The sequence below is a fragment of the Somniosus microcephalus genome, chromosome 15, assembly GCF_052327205.1.
Source record: "Somniosus microcephalus isolate GS21.2 chromosome 15, FLI_Smic_1.0, whole genome shotgun sequence".
Lineage (NCBI taxonomy): Eukaryota > Metazoa > Chordata > Chondrichthyes > Squaliformes > Somniosidae > Somniosus > Somniosus microcephalus.
The window spans coordinates 28,046,406-28,070,768 of NC_141001.1; the positions used below are offsets into that span (position 1 = coordinate 28,046,406).

At 50.1% G+C, this 24,363-nt stretch overlaps 1 protein-coding gene across 1 annotated transcript in view; it reads left to right on the top strand.

Annotated features, from left to right (window-relative positions):
* creb3l1 (cAMP responsive element binding protein 3-like 1) overlaps positions 1-24,363 on the top strand; it is a 240,548-nt gene that overhangs the window by 213,124 nt on the left and 3,061 nt on the right. Inside the window, exons 5-10 of the mRNA XM_086007584.1 lie at positions 2,977-3,128; positions 5,213-5,362; positions 9,211-9,269; positions 10,876-10,944; positions 14,076-14,175; positions 14,847-14,973. Of these exons, the coding sequence (XP_085863710.1) occupies positions 2,977-3,128; positions 5,213-5,362; positions 9,211-9,269; positions 10,876-10,944; positions 14,076-14,175; positions 14,847-14,973 (657 nt within the window). The remainder of the gene's footprint in view (positions 1-2,976; positions 3,129-5,212; positions 5,363-9,210; positions 9,270-10,875; positions 10,945-14,075; positions 14,176-14,846; positions 14,974-24,363) is intronic.

Consider the following 24,363-nt stretch of genomic DNA (forward strand, 5'->3'; position numbering starts at 1 on the left):
ATACAGCAGGGCAGGTGCCAGTGCAGCCTTCGGTCGCCTGAGGAAGAGAGTGTTTGAAGACCAGGACCTCAAACCCGGCACTAAGCTCATGGTCTACAGGGCAGCAGTGATACCTGCCCTGCTGTATGCCTCAGAGACATGGACCATGTACAGCAGGCACCTCAGTTGGTAGCACTGCTTGCTTTTCAGTCGGACGGTCATGAGTTCAAGTCCCACGTCAGAGACTTGAGCACATAATCCAGGCTGACACTCCAGTGCAGTACTGAGGGAGCGCTGCACTGTCGGAGGTGACATCCTTCAGATGAGATGTTGAACCGAGGTCCCGTCTGCCCTCTCAGGTGGGCATAAAAGATTCCATGACACTATTTTGAAGAAGAGCAGGGACTTCGCCCCAGCCCTGCCTAATACAGTGCTTGGCGTTAGGGTTCCCTGATCTGTGTAACTTTGGCGGAAAATCAGTCGATATAACCAGGGTTGCCAACTCTGGTTGGAGATATTCCTGAAGTTTTCATCGTATGAACTCCTGCCTCCAACCGCACCACCCAGTCAAACATCCTTTTTTCCCTCCTGTCCAATATATTTACAACTAGCTGGGGGGGCCCGGCGTTGCCAGGGCTTTTTTGGGCCTGGTCGATGTCTGGGCCGGGAGCCTGGGACTGGATTTGGGCTGTCGGCAGTTGGAGAAGCCTAGGCCCCGGGGCCTCGGGTATTTTCCACTGTTTTTTAACCTAAACATTTCTAGCTTTTAATACCTTCAAAGATGAAAGTTAAAATACTTATAAAACATTTTTGGTAAATCTTATTTTTTTTGAAAAAGATACTGACCTCGATTACCATATTTTTAGCTTCAGGCCCGGCTGGTGTGTAATGGCTGCCAGATCCCTGAGCTGAGAATGATTAGTCCCGCCCACACACGCACCGATTGGTCAACCATCAGGTGACTGAACTGTAGGATTGGTCAATCATCACGTCACAGGATTGGTCAACCTTCATGTCACTCAATGCTAATGAGTGGATAATGAGTGGAATTTTGAAGGTTTTTGAAGGGTTTTTGTATACTGCCTGAACAATTTTTGTCTGAGCAAAAAGTAAATACACTTATGAGGTTTCGATAATCATAAGCTTTCTTTTGATATAACACATGTGTAGGTACGCTCTATAACTTTTGATTGTATAGCCGGACAGACAGAAAGACAGACAGAGAGACAGACAGAAAGACAGACCGTTTTATATATATAGATGAATAAACAAAAGTGTTCAAACAAAATGAAATAAAGCACAACAATTTTTAATGGCTCTATGATCCTTCCCCTGAGATGCTGGCAGTGGTGTCCTGGAGATTAGTCTTTAATCCCTGCTGACTCCAGGTGAACCCTAGATATGTCACTGCCAATTGAATTCTCCGCCTTTGGAAGAAAGTGGGGCAAATCCCCCCAACCCCTGGAATTCGAGTTAGAAAAAAATCCAAAGACCAAACAAGCTTTGGGTGACAGCTTGAACACTGTGCGAGCTGCTGCTCCAGTCTTGGCCCCGGCCATTAAAGTGATAACCCTCCAGTGCTGCGTCATTCATTGGCCAAAGCTGCATCCATTTCATTAAAATAGATTACTCCGATAACCGTTCTCAGTTGCTAACTGCAATTCCCTGGTTAATCAGTGACTGGGGGTTTTTACAGCTCACACTGAACGCCAGTGTCAATGTTCTGTGCCTGTTGATCTCAGTCTCTCCACCTGCGGTAATGATCACTGTTTATAACTGCTCCTGTCCCAGCGCCCATCGGGTGTGAGTCAGCTGTGGTTAGAAGGGGCAGGCGAAGGCCTCAGGCTTCTATACACGGGCACTGCTCCAGGATGGATGCTCAGCCCTCCCAGACGTGACAAAGAGGGCTGAGTAATGCTGGGCCGCAGGGCGGGTGAGCCCACGGTCGGCCTTTCCATCTCAGTGCTTGGTCACTCAGTTTAACCGCATTAAGGAGCGCAGTGGAATGGTGGAGGTTTCTTTGGCCCGTTCGTGTTTTTGACAGCTCTCCACTCTTTACCAGCTCCCTTTGGAATGTGAAGCAGCTATAAATTCTGAAAGTCAAAAAAAACATGTTTTGTGGCATGAAAATAAAACTGTTGGAGAGAATGTTTGGACCACATGCAGTCTGGCAAAATTGAGCTTTAAACCTCTTTTGTGTTTTCCTACATATAGTGTGGATTCCCACCACTCCGCCCAGTATTCATAATGTTCACCCTGCCTCTGAATTTCTGAGGGAGAGACTGCCTCTCCCGTGTCTTGGCTCCTTCCTGTACCAAGTACCGGCTCCAGCTGACAGGGTGACCGGGATCCAGCTGCCAGGCCTCCGCCGGTGGTGCTCTGAAGATGGCTGTGTGTGGAGGAGCATGGGCGGGAAGCTGTGCCCCAGCGCTGCCTGGTGCAGAACGTGGGAGCTCGGTTGCACTGTGCCACCCCCACCCCGCGAGTGTTCGCAGCCATCACCTGCACTTGTTGAGTTCACCACCTCGGTCAGGCTGTCGTGTGGCAGAGGCCCAGACATCTCTTCTCAGCGAGTCCTCCCAGCTAGTCCCTTGACATCCCTCCCGATGGCCGACTACAGGTTAGCGCCAGCAGAGGCCCAGGACAGGCCACCTCCCGCGGGCTAGGCCGAGGGGTGGTGCGGAGATGTTGTGGTGCATCTGTCGATTTGATTTGATTTTCGATACACTGCTATCTATTTTGAGATGGTACTAAAGCATTTCTATTGTGAACGCTTCGTAAGTACAATGGGCTGCAGGGGGCTGGTGGAATACCCAGGGCACTTCATTTGAGAAGATCGTTCAAAACCACGTGACCGTACGAACTATCATCCTGGCCAGTGGGGAACTCTGCGTACCCCACTCCCTGTTCCCACCCTCGCCCTTTGACCTTAGCTGTTTGATTTGTAATTGCTGTGAACCATTAATTGACTTTTCTTTGCTTTCTGTTTTCCACCAGATGTGCAGCTGCCGCCCACTCCCCCCAGCAGCCACAGCAGCGACAGCGATGGCTCCCAGAGTCCTCGGTCCCTCCCTCCGTCCAGCCCAGCCCGACCACAGGCTCGTTCATCCAGTGCGATTTCTTCGTCCCCTCTTCTCACAGCTCCTCATGTATGTCTGCTGATGCAAACGTTAGCCTATAACATAGCGTTAGCAGAAAGGATCTGGGGAGTGTAAGCCTTTAAGAGTACATCTCGGAACATTTTACATTGTGCGGGCCAGAACATTTACAACAAAAACTTCAGTTCGTTTCTATTCCTTTTTCGACTCCCCTCTCAGTTATTTTGTGAAGTTTACACTTTGCCCCTCCATTCGGCCCCTCCCCCACTAATCACTGGTCAAGTCGAGGAGCCGCTCACCTGTTCCCTGGTCTTTGTGCCTTAGCTCACTCTCGTCTCTGAGTCAGAAGGTCATGGGTTCAAGTCACACTCTCGAGACTTGAGCACAAGATCTAGGCTTGACACTCCAGTGCAGTACTGAGGGAGTGCTGCACTGTCAGAGGAACCGTCTTTCAGGTGTGATGTTAAAACAAAGCCTTGCCTGTCTGTTGCGTTTGCAAAGATAATCCAGAGGCCGTAAGCAGAGTTCAGTTCATGTTGCTTTTTAATGGCTGCTCCACACACACACTCCCAGGCAAAAGCAATCGAATACCTATACACAATACAATGATAACAGCACTATCACACTCCATGTGCTCAGGCCAAGGCAATCGAGTACCTATCACCAATGTCAGACATAACACTGTCCTCTCAGTTGGATGTAAAAGATCCCATTTCAAAGAAGAGATGGGAATTCTCCCCGGTGTCCTGGCCAATATTTATCCTTCAACCAACACCTAAAACATTATCTGGTCATCAACAGATTCCTGTTTGTGGGAGCTTGCTGTTTGCAAATTTGCTGCCACGTTTTCTACATTAAAACAGTGACTGCACTTCAAAAGTACTTCATTGGCTGTAAAGTGCTTTGGGATGTCCTGAGGTCATGAAAAGCAGCATATAAATGCAAGTCTTTATGTTTTTTCAATCTACTGAGCTCTGAGCTCCAGGGATATCCCGACTGAGAGAGAGGAGAAAGCAGCCAATGAAAACATGGTTGAAGGATTGTAGTAGCGGAGGGAAATTATTTGTGGATGTCAGGGAGGAGAGAGAAATGGAGCTTTATTGCAAAAAAAACAGACACGGCAGCAGAGGCCTTTGAAGTAGCAGGCAATGTTATTCATTAAATAGAAGGTGGTCTGGACCAACCTGGAACTTACTCTGCAAGAAATGTTTTACTTGGATCCTGACTGCATCAGACCATGTTACCCACTAGTGTCTGTGTGTGGGGTGTGGGGGGTGGTTAAATGGAGACTATATTACTGGGGTTAGTACAAGGTGTTTAAGCATTTACTCCTCAATAAATGCCAACAATCAATGGAATAATCTCAATGTCAGTTTGATTGAATAAATGTAGCTTATACAATTTATGCATTTTTTACAATTCCCGAGCTCCACTTTCTATACATACCTTACACGTTTTACTCTATTTTCCCGGCTGGAGTTGAACGTGTTGCTGGGGTCAGTTCCACAGGCTGCGCTCACCCCTTGGTAGCTCAGCCAAGTTGTCGTTGTTCGTGCGTGAGCCTTGGCGGTGAGTGTTAGCGGGCTCTTCGACCATGGGAGGAGATCACAGCCCAGACCGAGCCCATCCTTCCACGTGTATCTCCAGTGCAGACAGCGGTCAAGGGCGGGATCCCTGGCTGATTTACCCCTCCTTAACACAGGGCACTGAGGTCAAGGACAGCAGGGACATCACCAATCCCTAGATCGGGGATTGAACCCGTGCTTTTCCTGATCTGCATCTTTCACCCAGTCATTGGGCCTATTTGGATGGACCGATAAAGGTGACACTAGGCCGCCCCAAAGTCAATCAACAACAATCAGCACGACAAGTGGCTGTTTCCCCTGGCTGGAGAGTCCAGAACTAGGGGTTATTCTGTTATGTTCTTAAGTGCCCCTTTGAGGGCACCACTGATATAAGAAAGAAACCTATGGTCCATTCAAGCTAGAGATACTAAAATAAGCAACAAAATCCCAGCAAAATCAAAAGGAACCGTACCAACTAAATTATAGTATTATTGTCAGGAAGCGCTCGGATTTACTGGTGAGTTGGAAACAGATTGGTGACTCCAAGTCTTCTTCTCTTGCTGTTGCCAGAAGCTCCAGGGGACATCAGGCCCCCTGCTGCTCACTGAAGAGGAAAAGCGGACTCTCATCGCCGAGGGTTACCCCGTCCCCACCAAACTGCCGCTCACAAAGGCCGAGGAAAAAGCTCTCAAACGAGTCCGGAGAAAAATCAAGAACAAGGTAAAAGATAGAACAAACACCCGATATGCGATACTATGGCCGGGGAAGTCCTTGGGTAATGCTGCAGTTCCGTCAAAGTAATGCCGGCAGAGCGGGAGCCACTCTGAGGAATTTCCTGGCCAATGGAAAACACTCACAGAATACTCCAGAATGGGAACATCGGGTGCCTATGGAGAGGGTGAAATGGGTTGGGGGGGGTGCCTCGGGGAGTGGCGGGCATGAAACACCTCTGGACATCTCCTGCTCCGCCGACGTGACTTTGGTGGATGTTCGGCGGAAACCCCGTTTGTGCGCAGAGCTATGTCTCCCGACATCGTTGACCACCTGCTGGGTAGGGTTGACCACCTGCTGGGTAGGGTTGACCACCTGCTGGGTAGGGTTGACCACCTGTTGGGTAGGGTTGACCACCTGCTGGGTAGGGTTGACCACCTGCTGGGTAGGGTTGACCACCTGATGGGTAGGGTTGACCACCTGCTGAGTATGGTTGACCACCTGCTGAGTATGGTTGACCACCTGCTGAGTATGGTTGACCACCTGCTGGGTAGGGTTGACCACCTGCTGGGTAGGGTTGACCACCTGCTGGGTAGGGTTGACCACCTGCTGGGTATGGTTGACCACCGGTTGGGTAGGGTGGACCACCTGCTGGGTACAGTTGACCACCGATTGGGTACGGTTGACCACCGATTGGGTACGGTTGACCACCTGCTGGGTAGGGTTGACCACCTGCTGGGTAGGGTTGACCACCGGTTGGGTAGGGTTGACCACCTGCTGGGTAGGGTTGACCACCGGTTGGGTAGGGTTGACCACCTGCTGGGTAGGGTTGACCACCGGTTGGGTAGGGTTGACCACCTGCTGGGTAGGGTTGACCACCGGTTGGATAGGGTTGACCACCGGTTGGGTAGGGTTGACCACCGGTTGGATAGGGTTGACCACCGGTTGGGTAGGGTTGACTGGTTGACCACCTGTTGGGTAGGGGAAAATAATAAAGAATCACCACCCTGGAGTCACTCAATCTTGATACTGTCTTTGTTCAGGACACGGCTTTTGTGTAAATTATTTTAACTAAAACAAGTAATTTACAATTCCCTCACCTGCCCTTGGCACCAGATCAGTGCCCCGACTTTCCTTGTGATTTTTGGCAGGCTGTGTGTAAAGCCTGAAAGCCCAGTTAAATGCCGCTCGGCCCCATCCCACGGTCCAGCCAGCGGCTTGTGCCACGAGTGTAACACCTCACAGCGGCTGAAAGGGTCACTGGTCGACCCGGTGGTAAATCAGGGTGAGATGCCCCAAAAGGATTACAAATTATAACCACACTATAATATAGATCCAATCCATAGAGGTGCACTGAAACAAAAACTATACAGGTGGGGGCAATTTTAACCTAATCCGCCCATTGGGAATCTGATGGGATCGGGTGCATCGCTGGTTTTACACCCGCCTGATTTTGCTGTCCTTTGAAGTCATTGGGCGGGGTGTAAAACCGGCATTTCACCCAATCCCATGGGTTCCCTGCCCTTACATATTATGTCCTGATAAACTTCGAGTGATTTTCACACAACTGACATTCCACCGCAACTGCACGGAGTGTTCTTGCATGTCATTTGCCTTGGAAAACGTGTTCTATCTGAACTCTTCGGGTAATATTACTCCCAATGTGTGTCTTCGACATGTAACTTGATTTAATTTACTTGTTTATTATAGACTGAGTTTGGCAGTGTTATATTACATACTGTAGTGTATTAACACATAATGTACAGTTATAGTAATCCATGTTGTAAATACTTGTGTTACTACATAATACACATTGACTATTATTACACAATACACACCAGACTGATTCCTGGGATGGGGGGATTGTCCTATGAGGAGAGATTGAGTAGACTAGGCCTATATTCTCTGGAGTTTAGAAGAATGAGAGGTGATCTCATTGAAACATATAAAATTCTTACAGGGTAGATGCAGGGAGGATGTTTCCCCTGGCTGGGGAGTCTAGAAGCAGGGATCACAGTCTCAGAATAAGGGCTCGGCCATTTAGGATTGAGATGAGGAGAAATGTCTTCACTCAGAGGGCGGTGAATCTTTGAAATTCTCTACCCCAGAGGGCTGCGATGCCTCAGTCGTTGAGTATATTCAAGACAGAGATCGATAGATTTTTGAATATTAAGGGAATCAAGGGATATGGGGATAGTGCAGGAAAGTGGAGTTGAGGTAGAAGATCAGCCATGATCTTATTGAATGGCGGAGCAGGCTCGAAGGGCCAAATGGCCGACTCCTGCTCCTATTTCTTATATTCTTACACTGTGTCACACAGACTGCTGGCTACGTCCTGCTGTCCATTTACATATTATGTCCTGATAAACTTCGAGTGATTTTCTCACAACTGACATTCCACCTTAACTGCACCGAGTGTTCCTGCAGTCAGTGCCAGGCATGTCATTTGCCTTGGAAAACGTGTTCTATCTGAACTCTTCGATTAGATTCCAGCCTGTAATTCTCTCCCAAATATCCATTATTCTATTATATAATATAGCTGAACCCCTCGATTAGACTCCAGCCTGTAACTCACTCCCAGGTATTCATTATTCAATATATAAACCCCCTGAACCACGCGATTAGATTCCATCCTGTAACTCACACCCAGGTATCCATTATTCAATATATAAACCCCCTGAACCACGTGATTAGATTCCATCCTGTAACTCGCTCCCAGGTATCCATTATTCAATATATAAACCCCCTGAACCACGTGATTAGATTCCATCCTGTAACTCACTCCCAGGTATCCATTATTCAATATGTAAACCCCCTGAACCACGTGATTAGATTCCATCCTGTAACTCACTCCCAGGTATCCATTATTCAATATGTAAACCCCCTGAACCACGCGATTAGATTCCATCCTGTAACTCGCTCCCAGGTATCCATTATTCAATATGTAAACCCCCTGAACCACGTGATTAGATTCCATCCTGTAACTCACTCCCAGGTATCCATTATTCAATATATAAACCCCCTGAACCACGTGATTAGATTCCATCCTGTAACTCACTCCCAGGTATCCATTATTCAATATGTAAACCCCCTGAACCACGTGATTAGATTCCATCCTGTAACTCACTCCCAGGTATCCATTATTCAATATGTAAACCCCCTGAACCACGCGATTAGATTCCATCCTGTAACTCGCTCCCAGGTATCCATTATTCAATATGTAAACCCCCTGAACCACGTGATTAGATTCCATCCTGTAACTCACTCCCAGGTATCCATTATTCAATATGTAAACCCCCTGAACCACGCGATTAGATTTCATCCTGTAACTCACTCCCAGGTATCCATTATTCAATATGTAAACCCCCTGAACCACGTGATTAGATTCCATCCTGTAACTCACTCCCAGGTATCCATTATTCAATATGCAAACCCCTTGAACCACGCGATTAGATTCCATCCTGTAACTCGCTCCCAGGTATCCATTATTCAATATGCAAACCCCTTGAACCACGCGATTAGATTCCATCCTGTAACTCGCTCCCAGGTATCCATTATTCAATATGTAAACCCCCTGAACCACGCGATTAGATTCCATCCTGTAACTCACTCCCAGGTAGCCATTATTCAATATATAAACCATCTGAACCCCTCGATTAGATTCCAGCCTGTAACTCACTCCCAGGTAGCTATTTTACTCAACCTTTCTTAGAGGAAGTCAGTACTTGGGTGAACTCAACTTCATTGGTTACTGTGAATATATGACAGTGACTCCTTACTCCAGGATCTATCCAACTGTCTGTTTAATAGGGCCTAATACTGAGACTCTGTGTGAATACTCTTGTCTTTTGGTACAGATTTCTGCTCAGGAGAGCCGGAGGAAGAAGAAGGAATATGTGGACAGCCTAGAGAAAAGGTAAGTGGCACGCCAACCAGTGTGAGTTTAGGGATGACTCGTCTAGTCCAGATGTGACTCACTGAAAACATTGGGCCTTTTGATCTTTCCTACTATTCTATTTTTACAGCAGTTCTTAGCATATTTACAGTAAAGCATTAGTTTGCTGCATTGAGACTAATACCGTGATGTGAAATTAGGAATTAGGTGAATATGTGATTATTCTGACAGAAGGGTGTGCGTTTAGGAGTTGGGTATAATGGGGATTGGATAAGATTAGTGTAACGGAAGGGTGTGAGGTTAGGAGCTGGGTATAATGGGGATTGGATAAGATTAATGTAACAGAAGGGTGTGAGGTTAGGAGTTGGGTATAATGGGGATTGGATAAGATTAATGTAACAGAAGGGTGTGAGGTTAGGAGCTGGGTATAATGGGGATTGGATAAGATTAATGTAACAGAAGGGTGTGAGGTTAGGAGTTGGGTATAATGGGGATTGGATAAGATTAATGTAACAGAAGGGTGTGAGGTTAGGAGTTGGGTATAATGGGGATTAGATAAGATTAGTGTAACGGAAGGGTGTGAGGTTAGGAGCTGGGTATAATGGGGATTGGATAAGATTAATGTAACAGAAGGGTGTGAGGTTAGGAGTTGGGTATGAAACTGGGTTCACAACAAGCTAACACCTTCTACTTTGGACACCCAGATCTGAAGAAAACTGAGGAGATGAAAGTCACTTTCCCCTGTCAATTCCACAAAACCTATGTTGTATAAATGTTCAATGCAGCCTTTCATGAGCATTAAACCCACCCTGCAAAGCTGGCCAGAATTGCGTTTGGATATCTCACTGATGCTCCATTGCACTTTGCCAGTGTAAACTTAGCTCTTCAGGTTGCCCCTGACGATGTGCCTTTATTTTCCTTGAGTGGTGACACTGGTCGCACACTCCGTCTCGCTCTGAAATGGGGGAGGATGTAGCTGGTGGTACAGGGAGAGTGGGGCAAAGACTGCAGCATGTTGAGAGGGCCAGGGCACGTGAGGTGTGTGACCAGTGGAACCCGGCTATCAGTCATTCTGAGGAGTTGGATTTGTCGGGTTAAATCCTCCGCAGAATGGGGGACAGTTGATGGCTGCCATGACTTTCTGGGGCTCCTTGTGTTCTACTGGAGCTGACCCAATATTAAGGCACAGTCACCAAGTGGGTCAGTACAGTCCCATGGAGCTATATCCACAGCTCAGTGCAGCATGTAGGATCTTAGCAGTGTGAATCTTGCACTAAAATCCAAGTACGGCAGGAATACCAGTGCGGCCACAAGGATGGCAAAAATGGAAATGCCATACTGGTTCATTAAGGGACCCTCCTCTAAGTTTGGTATGAAGCCACATTGATGGGCTGTGTAGAAGGAGCTTTGCTCTGCATCCAGGCTATGTTGCACCTGATCTGGGAGTGTTTGACGCTGATACTGGATTCAGAAAGGGGGGAAATACTGCCAGCATGCACATCCCCCCACCTTGATGAGTGAGAAATTCAACCCACCTCCCCCAAGTTGGGTATTAATTGTAAAATAATGTGACCTGAAGCTAAGTGTATCTGTGACCTTGCTGCTCAGGTTATTTTGTTCTTGGCAGAGTGGAGACTTACACCTCGGAGAATAATGAGCTCTGGAAAAAAGTGGAGACTCTGGAGAATGCGAATCGGTAAGTGAGCTGCTCTCCGCCTCTCTCTCCTCCTCAACGGCCCTTCCCAAAACCTACCTCTTTAACCAAGCTTTTAGTCGCCCCTCTTAACATCGCCTTCTTTAGCTCGGAGTCACTTTTTCTCTGATTAGGCTTCTGTGTTGTGCCTTGGGACGTTAAAGGTTCTATATAAAGGCAAGTTGTTGTTGTATTAACGAGTTTACAGCAGAATTTTACCAAGACCACAAACTTGCACCGTTTATAGCACTTTCTTCTCTCTCTTATTTTCTACCCCACACAGCGGTGCCGGACTGCTTCCCATTCCCCAGAGCAAGGGCTGGACTGCCGGCCTGCTCCAGGGCTAATGCTGCTCTTCACTTGCCCAATACGCGGTTCACAACGCCGGGTTCCTTACTCCCAATTTTAATCTAACCCGCCGGGGTCGGACACCACGACTTACACCCTGCCCAATTTCACGCTGCATCGAAGAGCCTAAAAACGGGCGGGATGTAAATCAGGGCCTCCGACCCCCAACCCGCCTCGTTCTCACCGAGCGGGTAGGTTAATATTGGGGCTGAAGTTTTCCTTATTGAAAGGGGCCTCCGTGCGATGTCATCCCCGTCTGACACGGCCAAGGCAATCCCTGCTTCCTTGTGGTGAAGTGTCCGGTATCCCTGCTCATCCTGCCTCTGACGGCACAGCCCAGGGTGCGGGGGATGACAGGGAGGGAAATCATGCCTGCCATTTCCCCATCAGCGTGTGCCTCAGCACCAAAACCCTGCCGACTACACCACTCGTTGCATCTTTACCCACTCCAGATAAAAATGGTGCAGGATTTCGAAATGCCAACTCAACGCATTACAGCCCAAGAGTGCAAAGCTGCAGATCTACAGCCGAGATTCCAACCACATGCCGTACTCCTAGTCTTGGCCAGGTTGTCGGGGGAAACTGGGTGCTCCTCCTTAAGCAGGGAACAAAAAAAAGACTTAAAGAAAGTCTTGCATTTATATAGCGCCTTTCACGACCTCAGGCAGCCAATTTACGTACAGCAAGGTCCCACACAGAGCAATGAAATAATGACCAGATCATCTGTTTCAGTGATGTTGGTTGAGGGATAAGTATTGGCCAAGACATCGGGGAGAACGCCCCTGCTCTTCTGTCGGAGGTGCCATCTTTTGAAGCAAGTGTTAAACCGAGGCCCCGTCTGCCTCTTCTGGTGGATGTAGAAGATCCCTTGGCACCACTGGAAGAAGAGCAGGGGAGTTCTCTCAACCAGCATCAATTAAAAATAAATTGTCTAGTGATTCATCGCATTGCTGGTTTTGGGATCTTGCTGTGTGTCGATTGGCTGCTGTGTTTGCCTACATTACGACAGTGAATGCACTTCAAATGCATTGGCTGTCCCGAGGATGTGAAAGATGCTATATCAACGTTCTTTCTTTTACAGATATCTTTGCTTCCACCAAAACAAACACAACTTTTTGACATACTTTCAGAACAGAAAGATAGCTTTAAGCATCCAGCTACCGTAGACACGGTCACTAGTTCACTAATTTGCCCATTGTACATGGGTGTCCAGGTGCAGCTCGCTCCAAGAACGTGACTTCGGGCTTGGGACCTTGCCAGCGCAACTCCTCCTTCACAAATGGGCTGATGCTGGCCACTTTGGGTTTTTCCCTGGCTGCGAATCGCAGCCAACTCGGGTTGGTGCCCAAAATCCCGAGCCGTGCCTGCCCGCGGCGAGGTCCTGCGCCGCCATTTGAGCCTCACAATTCAGGGACCGACACCTCAAGGTGGTGATGATGGTGAGCTGGTTAAAGTGGGCAAGCGCTCCCTCTGCTGGCTGCACTGCCTGCTCTAGGGAACAGCAGTAGCTCGTGAAATTGGAAAGCTAGTGTTTTTTTAAATTAATTTATTGCCCATTCCTAGTTGCCTTGAGAGGGTGGTGATGATCCTTCTTCTTGAACCGCTGCAGTCCGTGTGGTGAAGGTTAGGTTCGAGAGTTCCAGAATTTTGATCTAGCGACAATGAAGGGACGGCGATGTATGTCCAAATCGCTGTGTGACTTGGAGGCAAACTTGCAGGGGTTGGTGTTCCCATGTGCCTACTGCCCTTGTCGCAGGTTTGGGAGGTGCTATGAAGAAGTCTTGGTGACTTGCTGTAGTGCACTCTGTGGACATACACACTGTAACCATGTTACGCCGGTGGTGGAGGGAGTGGATGTTTAAGCTAGTGGATGTTTTGAGTTCCTTTAAGAAGGGCAAGGCCAGGTAGTGCGAACACTGCAACACGGGCCTCTGCAAACAACTGTCCCCAGTACTGGAATAAAGAGTTCCTTTATGTGAGAACAGGGAACTATTTGTACTGGGAAAAAGAATCTATAAATGTCAGTCGTGGTATTTTCAGTAACCGGGCAGAAACATCCCTTCCACTAACCTGTGAACCTAAGCGGTTCTGTTGTTTAGTCTGCCTTCGCCCTGCGTAGCGAGTAATGCGGGGATGCTCTTTCCAGTTTAGTCCTTCACTGGTTATTTTACACCGAAGCAAAACAAAAAGGTAGAAAATCGCTCATTTTCATTAGACCACGGGTTATTATGATTGACAATCAATCTCTGGGCCCCATTCGACTTCCTGTGTTACTCTTCCTACGCAGCATTCAGAGCAGGCAGTGAGAGAGAAACAAACAGTTGGACTGTGCCTGATTAACATGAGCCCCAGCCCATGATACCAACCGGGAAAACTGACAGACAGCCTCAAAATAAAAGGCAGATCCAGCTTCACTTAAAGCTGGCACCTTGCCAGTAGACTGTGCTCCCTCTGCCGGCTGTGTGGGTGGGTTGTTCAGCGCTGCGTACTTCTCCACGATCATCGTCGGTGTTGCCCAGTGGTTAGCTGGGCGATGTGCCGATCGGGCTGGCTAGGTCAGAGGGTGCCAGCCTTGTTCCTGGCCCGGAGATGAAGGGGCTCCATTTAGCAGCCCGAGCGGAAGTAGGCCGATTCAGGGGAAGGGGGGTTTCCAAATCCCCAGCCCTCCTGGTTGAGAGTCAGGAGGCGTCCCACTAGGGCAACCGGGCCTCCTGATGACGACAGGAATGCCTGCGAAGTCGGTGGTAAAATGCTGGAATAATGAAGTCCACCTCTTGCTCTTTCAGGACCCTGTTGCAGCAGTTACAGAAGCTGCAGGCGCTGGTGGCTGGGAAGGTGCCTCGACCCTGCCGGGTGGCATCGACACAGACAGGAACCTGCCTGATGGTAAGTACTAGGATTAAAGAGGAGCCTCGATAACCGTGGGGTGGGGTAGGGGGGAGGGGGAGGGGACGATTGCGGTGATAACCTATATATTCCTTCACCTATACATCACCACAACTACTTGTTTCCTGCAGTGCTGTGGTGTGGAGATGGTAACACTGAAGCAAAGTATCAGTCAGTAGGGGCGATGAGTGTAACTTTGGTTAAGGAGGGTGCAGATTTACTCATTCAGCAACCCAGAGGCAGAGTTCACCAGTCATTAAAGGTCGACTACAGCCCGGGCTCTTTCCCAGGGCAGGTTTACAAAGCAGGAATTAGTTAACCCCAAAAAACTGATGATGGAATTTAACTGCTACAAAAACAGCAAGTGCTTCACGTATCTCAACAAAGAAAATAAGTATTATTTTAAAAAACCACAGGTATAAATCCAACCCTATGAAGTAACTGTACTTCATTGGCTGTAAAGCGCTTTGGGATTTCCTTAGGTCGTGAAAGGCACTAGATAAATGCAAGTCTTTTAGATATGTGAAGTGCACTATAAAAGTAATCATGCTGTCTGCCTCACCACGTTTAATACTGGCAGACTGTACCAGTGATCATAGTATTGGCCTACACTTGAAACAGAGCAGGTTTTGTGCGTGTCACTTTACTGGACATTATGTTTGTCATTACAGGTTGTGGCAGTCTGTTTTGTCCTAGTCCTGGGCTCCTTCATGCCCTGTCTCCCAGAATTCTCAACCGTCTCTCAGACAGTCAAAACAGCTCCACTGTCTGCTTCTGACGTCTACACCACGAGTCAGAGTAAGTACTGCTCCGTGGGAACGGTTTCCTCCCCTTCAATTTGAGAACCAGCTCTTGTGGCCAAGCTGAAAAGTTGCTGTCCCGCTCACGAATCTCCCAATGAAGGAAGCAGACCTTCGCCCAGCCCCTGACACCGGCAGCTGGTGAAATATCGACACCGCATTTTCCAAGCTAGGGGCACAAACACCAGGAGGGTAATTGTGGCCTTGGGCGATAGTGTAAATCAGGCGATATCAGATCAGTCGCCTGATTTATGTATAACGGGAGTCTGATTCGATGTCACCCATTCTACACTATCGCCCGAGGGCAAAATCAAAAATGAACCAGTCTAATCCCAGAGCTGGACTGTGTCTGGAATGAACCAGTCTAATCCCTGAGCTGGACTGTGTCTGGAATGAACCAGTCCAATCCCTGAGCTGGACTGTGTCTGGAATGAACCAGGCTAATCCCAGAGCTGGACTGTGTCTGGAATGAACCAGTCTAATCCCGGAGCTGCACTGTGTCTGGAATGAACCAGGCTAATCCCAGAGCTGGACTGTGTCTGGAATGAACCAGGCTAATCCTAGAGCTGGACTGTGTCTGGAATGAACCAGGCTAATCCCAGAGCTGGGCCGTGTCTGGAATGAACCAGTCTAATCCCGGAGCTGGGCCGTGTCTGGAATGAACCAGGCTAATCCCAGAGCTGGGCCGTGTCTGGAATGAACCAGGCTAATCCCTGAGCTGGACTGTGTCTGGAATGAACCAGTCCAATCCCAGAGCTGGGCCGTGTCTGGAATGAACCAGTCTAATCCCGGAGCTGGGCCGTGTCTGGAATGAACCAGTCCAATCCCAGAGCTGGGCCGTGTCTGGAATGAACCAGTCTAATCCCAGCGCTGGGCCGTGTCTGGAATGAACCAGTCTAATCCCTGAGCTGGACTGTGTCTGGAATGAACCAGTCCAATCCCAGAGCTGGGCCGTGTCTGGAATGAACCAGGCTAATCCCTGAGCTGGACTGTGTCTGGAATGAACCAGTCCAATCCCAGAGCTGGACTGTGTCTGGAATGAACCAGTCTAATCCCAGAGCTGGGCCGTGTCTGGAATGAACCAGTCCAATCCCAGAGCTGGGCCGTGTCTGGAATGAACCAGTCTAATCCCAGCGCTGGGCCGTGTCTGGAATGAACCAGTCCAATCCCAGAGCTGGACTGTGTCTGGAATGAACCAGGCTAATCCCAGAGCTGGACTGTGTCTGGAATGAACCAGGCTAATCCCAGAGCTGGACTGTGTCTGGACTGAACCAGGCTAATCCCAGAGCTGGACTGTGTCTGGAATGAACCAGGCTAATCCCAGAGCTGGGCCGTGTCTGGAATGAACCAGTCTAATCCCTGAGCTGGGCCGTGTCTGGAATGAACCAGGCTAATCCCAGAGCTGGACTGTGTCTGGAATGAACCAGTCTAATCCCAGAGCTGGACTGTGTCTGGAATGAACCAGGCTAATCCCAGAGCTGGGCCGTGTCTGGAATGAACCAGGCTAATCCCAGAGCTGGGCCGTGTCTGGAATGAACCAGTCTAATCCTAGAGCTGGACTGTGTCTGGAATGAACCAGGCTAATCCCAGAGCTGGACTGTGTCTGGAATGAACCAGTCCAATCCCAGAGCTGGGCCGTGTCTGGAATGAACCAGTCTAATCCCTGAGCTGGACTGTGTCTGGAATGAACCAGGCTAATCCCAGAGCTGGGCCGTGTCTGGAATGAACCAGTCTAATCCCAGAGCTGGGCCGTGTCTGGAATCAACCAGTCTAATCCCAGAGCTGGGCTGTGTCTGGAATGAACCAGGCTAATCCCAGAGCTGGGCTGTGTCTGGAATGAACCAGTCTAATCCCTGAGCTGGATCGTGTCTGGAATGAACCAGTCTAATCCCTGAGCTGGACTGTCTGGAATGAACCAGGCTAATCCCAGAGCTGGGCCGTGTCTGGAATGAACCAGTCTAATCCCAGCGCTGGACTGTGTCTGGAATGAACCAGTCTAATCCTAGAGCTGGACTGTGTCTGGAATGAACCAGGCTAATCCCAGAGCTGGACTGTGTCTGGAATGAACCAGTCCAATCCCTGAGCTGGACTGTGTCTGGAATGAACCAGTCCAATCCCTGAGCTGGACTGTGTCTGGAATGAACCAGGCTAATCCCAGAGCTGGACTGTGTCTGGAATGAACCAGTCCAATCCCAGAGCTGGACTGTGGAATGAACCAGGCTAATCCCAGAGCTGGACTGTGTCTGGAATGAACCAGTCCAATCCCAGAGCTGGACTGTGTCTGGAATGAACCAGTCCAATCCCAGAGCTGGACTGTGTCTGGAATGAACCAGTCTAATCCTAGAGCTGGACTGTGTCTGGAATGAACCAGGCTAATCCCAGAGCTGGACTGTGTCTGGAATGAACCAGTCCAATCCCTGAGCTGGACTGTGTCTGGAATGAACCAGGCTAATCCCAGAGCTGGACTGTGTCTGGAATGAACCAGGCTAATCCCAGAGCTGGACTGTGTCTGGAATGAACCAGGCTAATCCCAGAGCTGGACTGTGTCTGGAATGAACCAGGCTAATCCCTGAGCTGGGCCGTGTCTGGAATGAACCAGGCTAATCCCAGAGCTGGACTGTGTCTGGAATGAACCAGTCTAATCCCAGAGCTGGACTGTGTCTGGAATGAACCAGTCCAATCCCGGAGCTGGGCCGTGTCTGGAATGAACCAGGCTAATCCCAGAGCTGGACTGTGTCTGGAATGAACCAGTCTAATCCCAGCGCTGGGCCGTGTCTGGAATGAACCAGTCCAATCCCTGAGCTGGACTGTGTCTGGAATGAACCAGGCTAATCCCAGAGCTGGACTGTGTCTGGAATGAACCAGTCCAATCCCAGAGCTGGACTGTGTCTGGAATGAACCAGGCTAATCCCAGAGCTGGACTGTGTCTGGAATGAACCAGGCTAATCCCAGAGCTGGACTGTGTCTGGAATGAACCAGTCCAATCCCAGAGCTGGACTGTGTCTGGAATGAACCAGGCTAATCCCAGAGCTGGACTGTGTCTGGAATGAACCAGGCTAATCCCAGAGCTGGACTGTGTCTGGACTGAACCAGGCTAATCCCAGAGCTGGACTGTGTCTGGAATGAACCAGGCTAATCCCAGAGCTGGGCCGTGTCTGGAATGAACCAGTCTAATCCCTGAGCTGGGCCGTGTCTGGAATGAACCAGGCTAATCCCAGAGCTGGACTGTGTCTGGAATGAACCAGTCTAATCCCAGAGCTGGACTGTGTCTGGAATGAACCAGGCTAATCCCAGAGCTGGGCCGTGTCTGGAATGAACCAGGCTAATCCCAGAGCTGGGCCGTGTCTGGAATGAACCAGTCTAATCCTAGAGCTGGACTGTGTCTGGAATGAACCAGGCTAATCCCAGAGCTGGACTGTGTCTGGAATGAACCAGTCCAATCCCAGAGCTGGGCCGTGTCTGGAATGAACCAGTCTAATCCCGGAGCTGGACTGTGTCTGGAATGAACCAGGCTAATCCCAGAGCTGGACTGTGTCTGGAATGAACCAGGCTAATCCCAGAGCTGGACTGTGTCTGGAATGAACCAGTCTAATCCCGGAGCTGGACTGTGTCTGGAATGAACCAGTCTAATCCCTGAGCTGGACCGTGTCTGGAATGAACCAGTCTAATCCCTGAGCTGGACTGTGTCTGGAATGAACCAGTCTAATCCCGGAGCTGGACTGTGTCTGGAATGAACCAGTCTAATCCCGGAGCTGGACTGTGTCTGGAATGAACCAGTCCAATCCCAGAGCTGGGCCGTGTCTGGAATGAACCAGTCCAATCCCAGAGCTGGACTGTGTCTGGAATGAACCAGGCTAATCCCAGAGCTGGGCCGTGTCTGGAATGAACCAGTCTAATCCCTGAGCTGGACTGTCTGGAATGAACCAGGCTAATCCCAGAGCTGGGCCGTGTCTGGAATGAACCAGTCTAATCCCAGCGCTGGACTGTGTCTGGAATGAACCAGTCTAATCCTAGAGCTGGACTGTGTCTGGAATGAACCAGGCTAATCCCAGAGCTGGACTGTGTCTGGAATGAACCAGTCCAATCCCTGAGCTGGACTGTGTCTGGAATGAACCAGTCCAATCCCTGAGCTGGACTGTGTCTGGAATGAACCAGGCTAATCCCAGAGCTGGACTGTGTCTGGAATGAACCAGTCCAATCCCAGAGCTGGACTGTGTCTGGAATGAACCAGGCTAATCCCAGAGCTGGACTGTGTCTGGAATGAACCAGTCCAATCCCAGAGCTGGACTGTGTCTGGAATGAACCAGTCCAATCCCAGAGCTGGACTGTGTCTGGAATGAACCAGTCTAATCCTAGAGCTGGACTGTGTCTGGAATGAACCAGGCTAATCCCAGAGCTGGACTGTGTCTGGAATGAACCAGTCCAATCCCTGAGCTGGACTGTGTCTGGAATGAACCAGGCTAATCCCAGAGCTGGACTGTGTCTGGAATGAACCAGGCTAATCCCAGAGCTGGACTGTGTCTGGAATGAACCAGGCTAATCCCAGAGCTGGACTGTGTCTGGAATGAACCAGGCTAATCCCTGAGCTGGGCCGTGTCTGGAATGAACCAGGCTAATCCCAGAGCTGGACTGTGTCTGGAATGAACCAGGCTAATCCTAGAGCTGGACTGTGTCTGGAATGAACCAGTCTAATCCCGGAGCTGGGACGTGTCTGGAATGAACCAGTCTAATCCCAGAGCTGGACTGTGTCTGGAATGAACCAGTCCAATCCCGGAGCTGGGCCGTGTCTGGAATGAACCAGGCTAATCCCAGAGCTGGACTGTGTCTGGAACGAACCAGGCTAATCCCAGAGCTGGACTGTGTCTGGAATGAACCAGGCTAATCCCTGAGCTGAGCCGTGTCTGGAATGAACCAGGCTAATCCCAGAGCTGGACTGTGTCTGGAATGAACCAGGCTAATCCCAGAGCTGGACTGTGTCTGGAATGAACCAGGTTAATCCCTGAGCTGGGCCGTGTCTGGAATGAACCAGGCTAATCCTAGAGCTGGACTGTGTCTGGAATGAACCAGGCTAATCCCACAGCTGGACTGTGTCTGGAATGAACCAGTCTAATCCCGGAGCTGGACTGTGTCTGGAATGAACCAGTCCAATCCCAGAGCTGGACTGTGTCTGGAATGAACCAGTCTAATCCCGGAGCTGGACTGTGTCTGGAATGAACCAGGCTAATCCCGGAGCTGGACTGTGTCTGGAATGAACCAGTCTAATCCCGGAGCTGGACTGTGTCTGGAATGAACCAGTCTAATCCCAGAGCTGGGCCGTGTCTGGAATGAACCAGTCTAATCCCTGAGCTGGACTGTGTCTGGAATGAACCAGTCTAATCCCGGAGCTGGACTGTGTCTGGAATGAACCAGTCTAATCCCGGAGCTGGACTGTGTCTGGAATGAACCAGTCTAATCCCGGAGCTGGACTGTGTCTGGAATGAACCAGGCTAATCCCGGAGCTGGACTGTGTCTGGAATGAACCAGTCTAATCCTGGAGCTGGACTGTGTCTGGAATGAACCAGTCTAATCCCGGAGCTGGACTGTGTCTGGAATGAACCAGGCTAATCCTAGAGCTGGACTGTGTCTGGAATGAACCAGGCTAATCCTAGAGCTGGACTGTGTCTGGAATGAACCAGTCTAATCCCGGAGCTGGACTGTGTCTGGAATGAACCAGGCTAATCCCAGAGCTGGACTGTGCCTGGAATGAACCAGGCTAATCCCAGAGCTGGGTCGTGTTTGAATTCTATTAAGTAACACGCTGCCCATAGAACGCTACTTAAAATGCCTGAATTGATTGACCTGGCTGCTCCAATAATGCCACAAGACACCTCCCTGGGATTCAGGAACTGCAGTGCAGATTCAGCAGCGACTGGGTCAGGAGGCTGGTTGATGTCCATTCCTTTGGAACACTCAGTACATCAACCGAGTGACAGTCTGGGCATCTGCCCAATTCATAGAACAAGCTGCCCAGTCGGAAACCCACAGTCTGCAAGGGTTTTAAAAATACCCTCCAACTCAGATACTTTTACCAGCTTGGCCAAAGAAAAATGTTTCCTAACTTTTTTCCTCGCCCCAAAAAGAAACCATAGCAGCGATGTTAAGCACATTGGACGAAACATAGGTACACTGGGATATGGTGACGTCGCCCTGGTAACGGCACAAGGCCTCCCAGCTCTTCCACACATCTATATATATAAATCGGTACTTCTGTCATTCTGTCTTTCTATCTGTCTATCTGTCTATCTGTCTGTCATCGCGTGTGCGTTGCGGGTGTGCACTCGAAAGTTACAGGGCGTACCTACGCGCGCTTTACCTCCAAAGAAAGCTTACGCTTCCGAGACGGTTTTAAGCGTATTTACGTTTCGGCCGGGCTAAAATTGCGCCCGCGGTATCCCAAAAACCTTCAACATTCCACTCATTAGCATCTCATTATCCGCTCATTAGCGACAGAGTGACTCGAGCTCGACCAATCGTACGCCGGGTTGCTGGCGTGTGCTGCCGGGCCAATCGGTGCGCGTGTGGCAGGGCTTTATCGTTCTGAACCGAGGTGAGTCGCCGCCATCTTGATTCCAAACTTTTCCTTTCTTTTTCCCGCTTTCTGCGTCTTAAAAAAAAACGTTGCTTTTAAAACACATATTGTTTTTAAAAAAAATGATTTAGAAAGTAATTAACTTATCTAATCTCATTAATTTTCCTACCTTTCCCCGTTTTTCCAGGTAGGCCTAGAAGCCTCGGCGTCTCCTCCGCACCCACGCCCGAGCTAGGCACCTCCCGGCCCCACTCGAAGGCTGGAGGGCCGAGCCTCAGCCCAGCGCCGCTAGGGTGCGCGCGCAGCAGGAGCTGAGACGTCTCTCTCTGCCGGGGCTTGCTGAGCGTCCAGCGTTACCCTGGCAACGGGCGCAATCGGCGGTCTTCACCTCGGGGGGAGGGGGGGGCGGCCGCGACCCTCGGGGTGGGGGGCCGCGACCCTCGGGGGGGGGGGCCGCGCGCACAGCAGGAGCAGCTGAGACGCGGCGTCTCTCTCTCTGGCTTGGTCAGCGTCACGGTTGCCCTGGCAACCGGGCCTGCCGGCCGAGAGAGACGCCGCGTCTCAGCTCCTGCTGCGCGCGCAATCGGCGGTCTTCACCTCCGGGGGGGGGGGGGGGGGGGGGCGCGACCCTCGGGGGGGGTCGCGACCCTCGGGGGGGGGGGCGCCCGCCGCCCTCCCTCCCCTCCCTCCCCCCCGCCCTCCATCCCCCCTCCCCTCCCCCGCCCTTCCCCCCCGCCCTCCCTTCCTCCCCCCCGCCCTCCCTCCCCCCCCTCCTCCCTTCCCCCCCCCCGCCCTCCCTCCCCCCCTCCTCCCTTCCCCTCCCTCCCCTCCCCCCGCCCTCCCTTCCCCTCCCCTGCCCTCCCTTCCCCCCTCCCTCCCTTCCTTCCCCCCTCCCCTCCCCCCGCCCTCCCTTCCCCGCCCTCCCCCTCCCTCCCTTCCCCGCCCTCCCCCTCCCCCTCCCCTCCCCCCGCCCTCCCTTCCCCTCCCCCTCCCCTCTCTCCCCCCTCCCCTCCCCTCCCTCTCTTCCCCCCACCCCTCCCCTCCCTCTCTTCCCCCCAGTCGCTCTCTCTCTCTTCCAACAACAACATGCCCTCGAAAAAGCCTCGGCACCGCCGGGCACTTCAGCTAGTATTTTTATAAAGAAAGAAAGTGCTGGAAACACTCAGCAGGTCAGGCAGCGTCTGAGCAATGGAACAAAAGCAAAATGCCGGTTCCGACGAAAGGTCATCGACCTGAAACGTTGACTCTGTTTCTCTCTCCACAGACACTGCCTGACCTGCTGAGTGTTTCCAGCATTTTCTGTTTATATTTCAGACTTCCAGTACCGCAGTATTTTGCTGATGTTTTCATAACGACAAGGTGTGGTAGATTTTTCAACGTTCCCCATTTTCATTTCCGTGGGAGCTTGCTGTGTGCAAATTGGCTGCCGTGTTTCCTACATTACAACAGTGACTACACTTCAAAAGTACTCCATTGGCTGTAAAGCGCTTTGGGATGTCCTGAGGCCGTGAAAGGCGCTATAGAAATGCAAGTCTTTTGTTTGAAACCTCCTTCATGGGGACACCGGCCCTTTCTACAGTCAGAGGAACACGGCACCATCTAGTGGAAAAGATAGCTCAGTGTTCCAATTAAATTACAACCTTGCATACTTGCACTGTGGGAGAATAGGTACAATGCTAATTGCATACCTCTGAAATTCCTCTCTCAGCTTTCTTTATAGAGGTGTTGGCTTGTTAATAATCAGTGGGTTAACTCTTGCACTAAAGTAGCAGGGACAGAAATTCAGAGGCATGTCATAGAATCATAGAATGATACAGCACAGAAGGAGACCATTTGGCCCATCGTGCCTGTGCCGGCTCTTTGATAGAGCTACCCAATTAGTCCCACTCCCCTGCTCTTTCCCCATAGCCCTGTGAATTTTTTCCCTTCAGGTATTTATCCAATTCTCTTTTAAATGTTACGATTGAATCTGCTTCCACCGCCCTTTCAGGCAGTGCATTCCAGATCATAACAACTCGCTGTGTTTCCTCATGTCGCCTCTGGTTCTTTTGCCCATCACCTTAAATCTGTGTCCTCTGGTTACTGCCCCTTCTGCCACTTGAAACGGTTTCTCCTTATTTACTCTATCAAAACCATTCATGATTTTGAACACCTCTATCAAATCTCCTCTTAACCTTCTCCAGTCTAAATGTTAAGTGTGCAGCCAGCCCCATTAATCCCCACAGCTTAATTTCAAGGGTTTTCTGGCTTTACTAAGTTTTGTTCTCCACTCCATGTCCCGATTGTGAATCCACCCCAGGTGCTCTAACTGATGCAGACCCGAGTGAACAGCTTCACACCTCCTCTGCGCTGGATTCCCCCTTCACTACGCGTAGGGACTGTATCACGTTAGCGTAGGATGAATTCGAACAGTTGGCGGGATATGTGAAAAGGCCTTTGCGTGCTTGTTTGGAATGGGGCTGGAAATGCAGGTTTACTCGTTGCTTGGCTCGAGATCTTCCCTGTGTGCTTGGAAAACAAAACATTCTGGTAAAGATCATTGAATAGAGATCAGGAAAAATAAATCAAATGAAATAAAGAGCTTGCATTTATATTGTGCCTTTCACAACCTCAGGGTGTCCCAAAGGGGTTATGGAACCAAAGTGGATAAATGGAGTTAAGAGACAGATCAGCCATCGTCTAACTGAATGGCAGAACAGGCTCGAGAGGTTGAATGGCCTCATCCTGTTCCTTTGTTCCAAAGTGTTTTACAGCCAATGAAGTACTTCTGAGGCACAGTCACTGTTGTAATATAGGAAATGTATTCCCACCAGGTAGAAC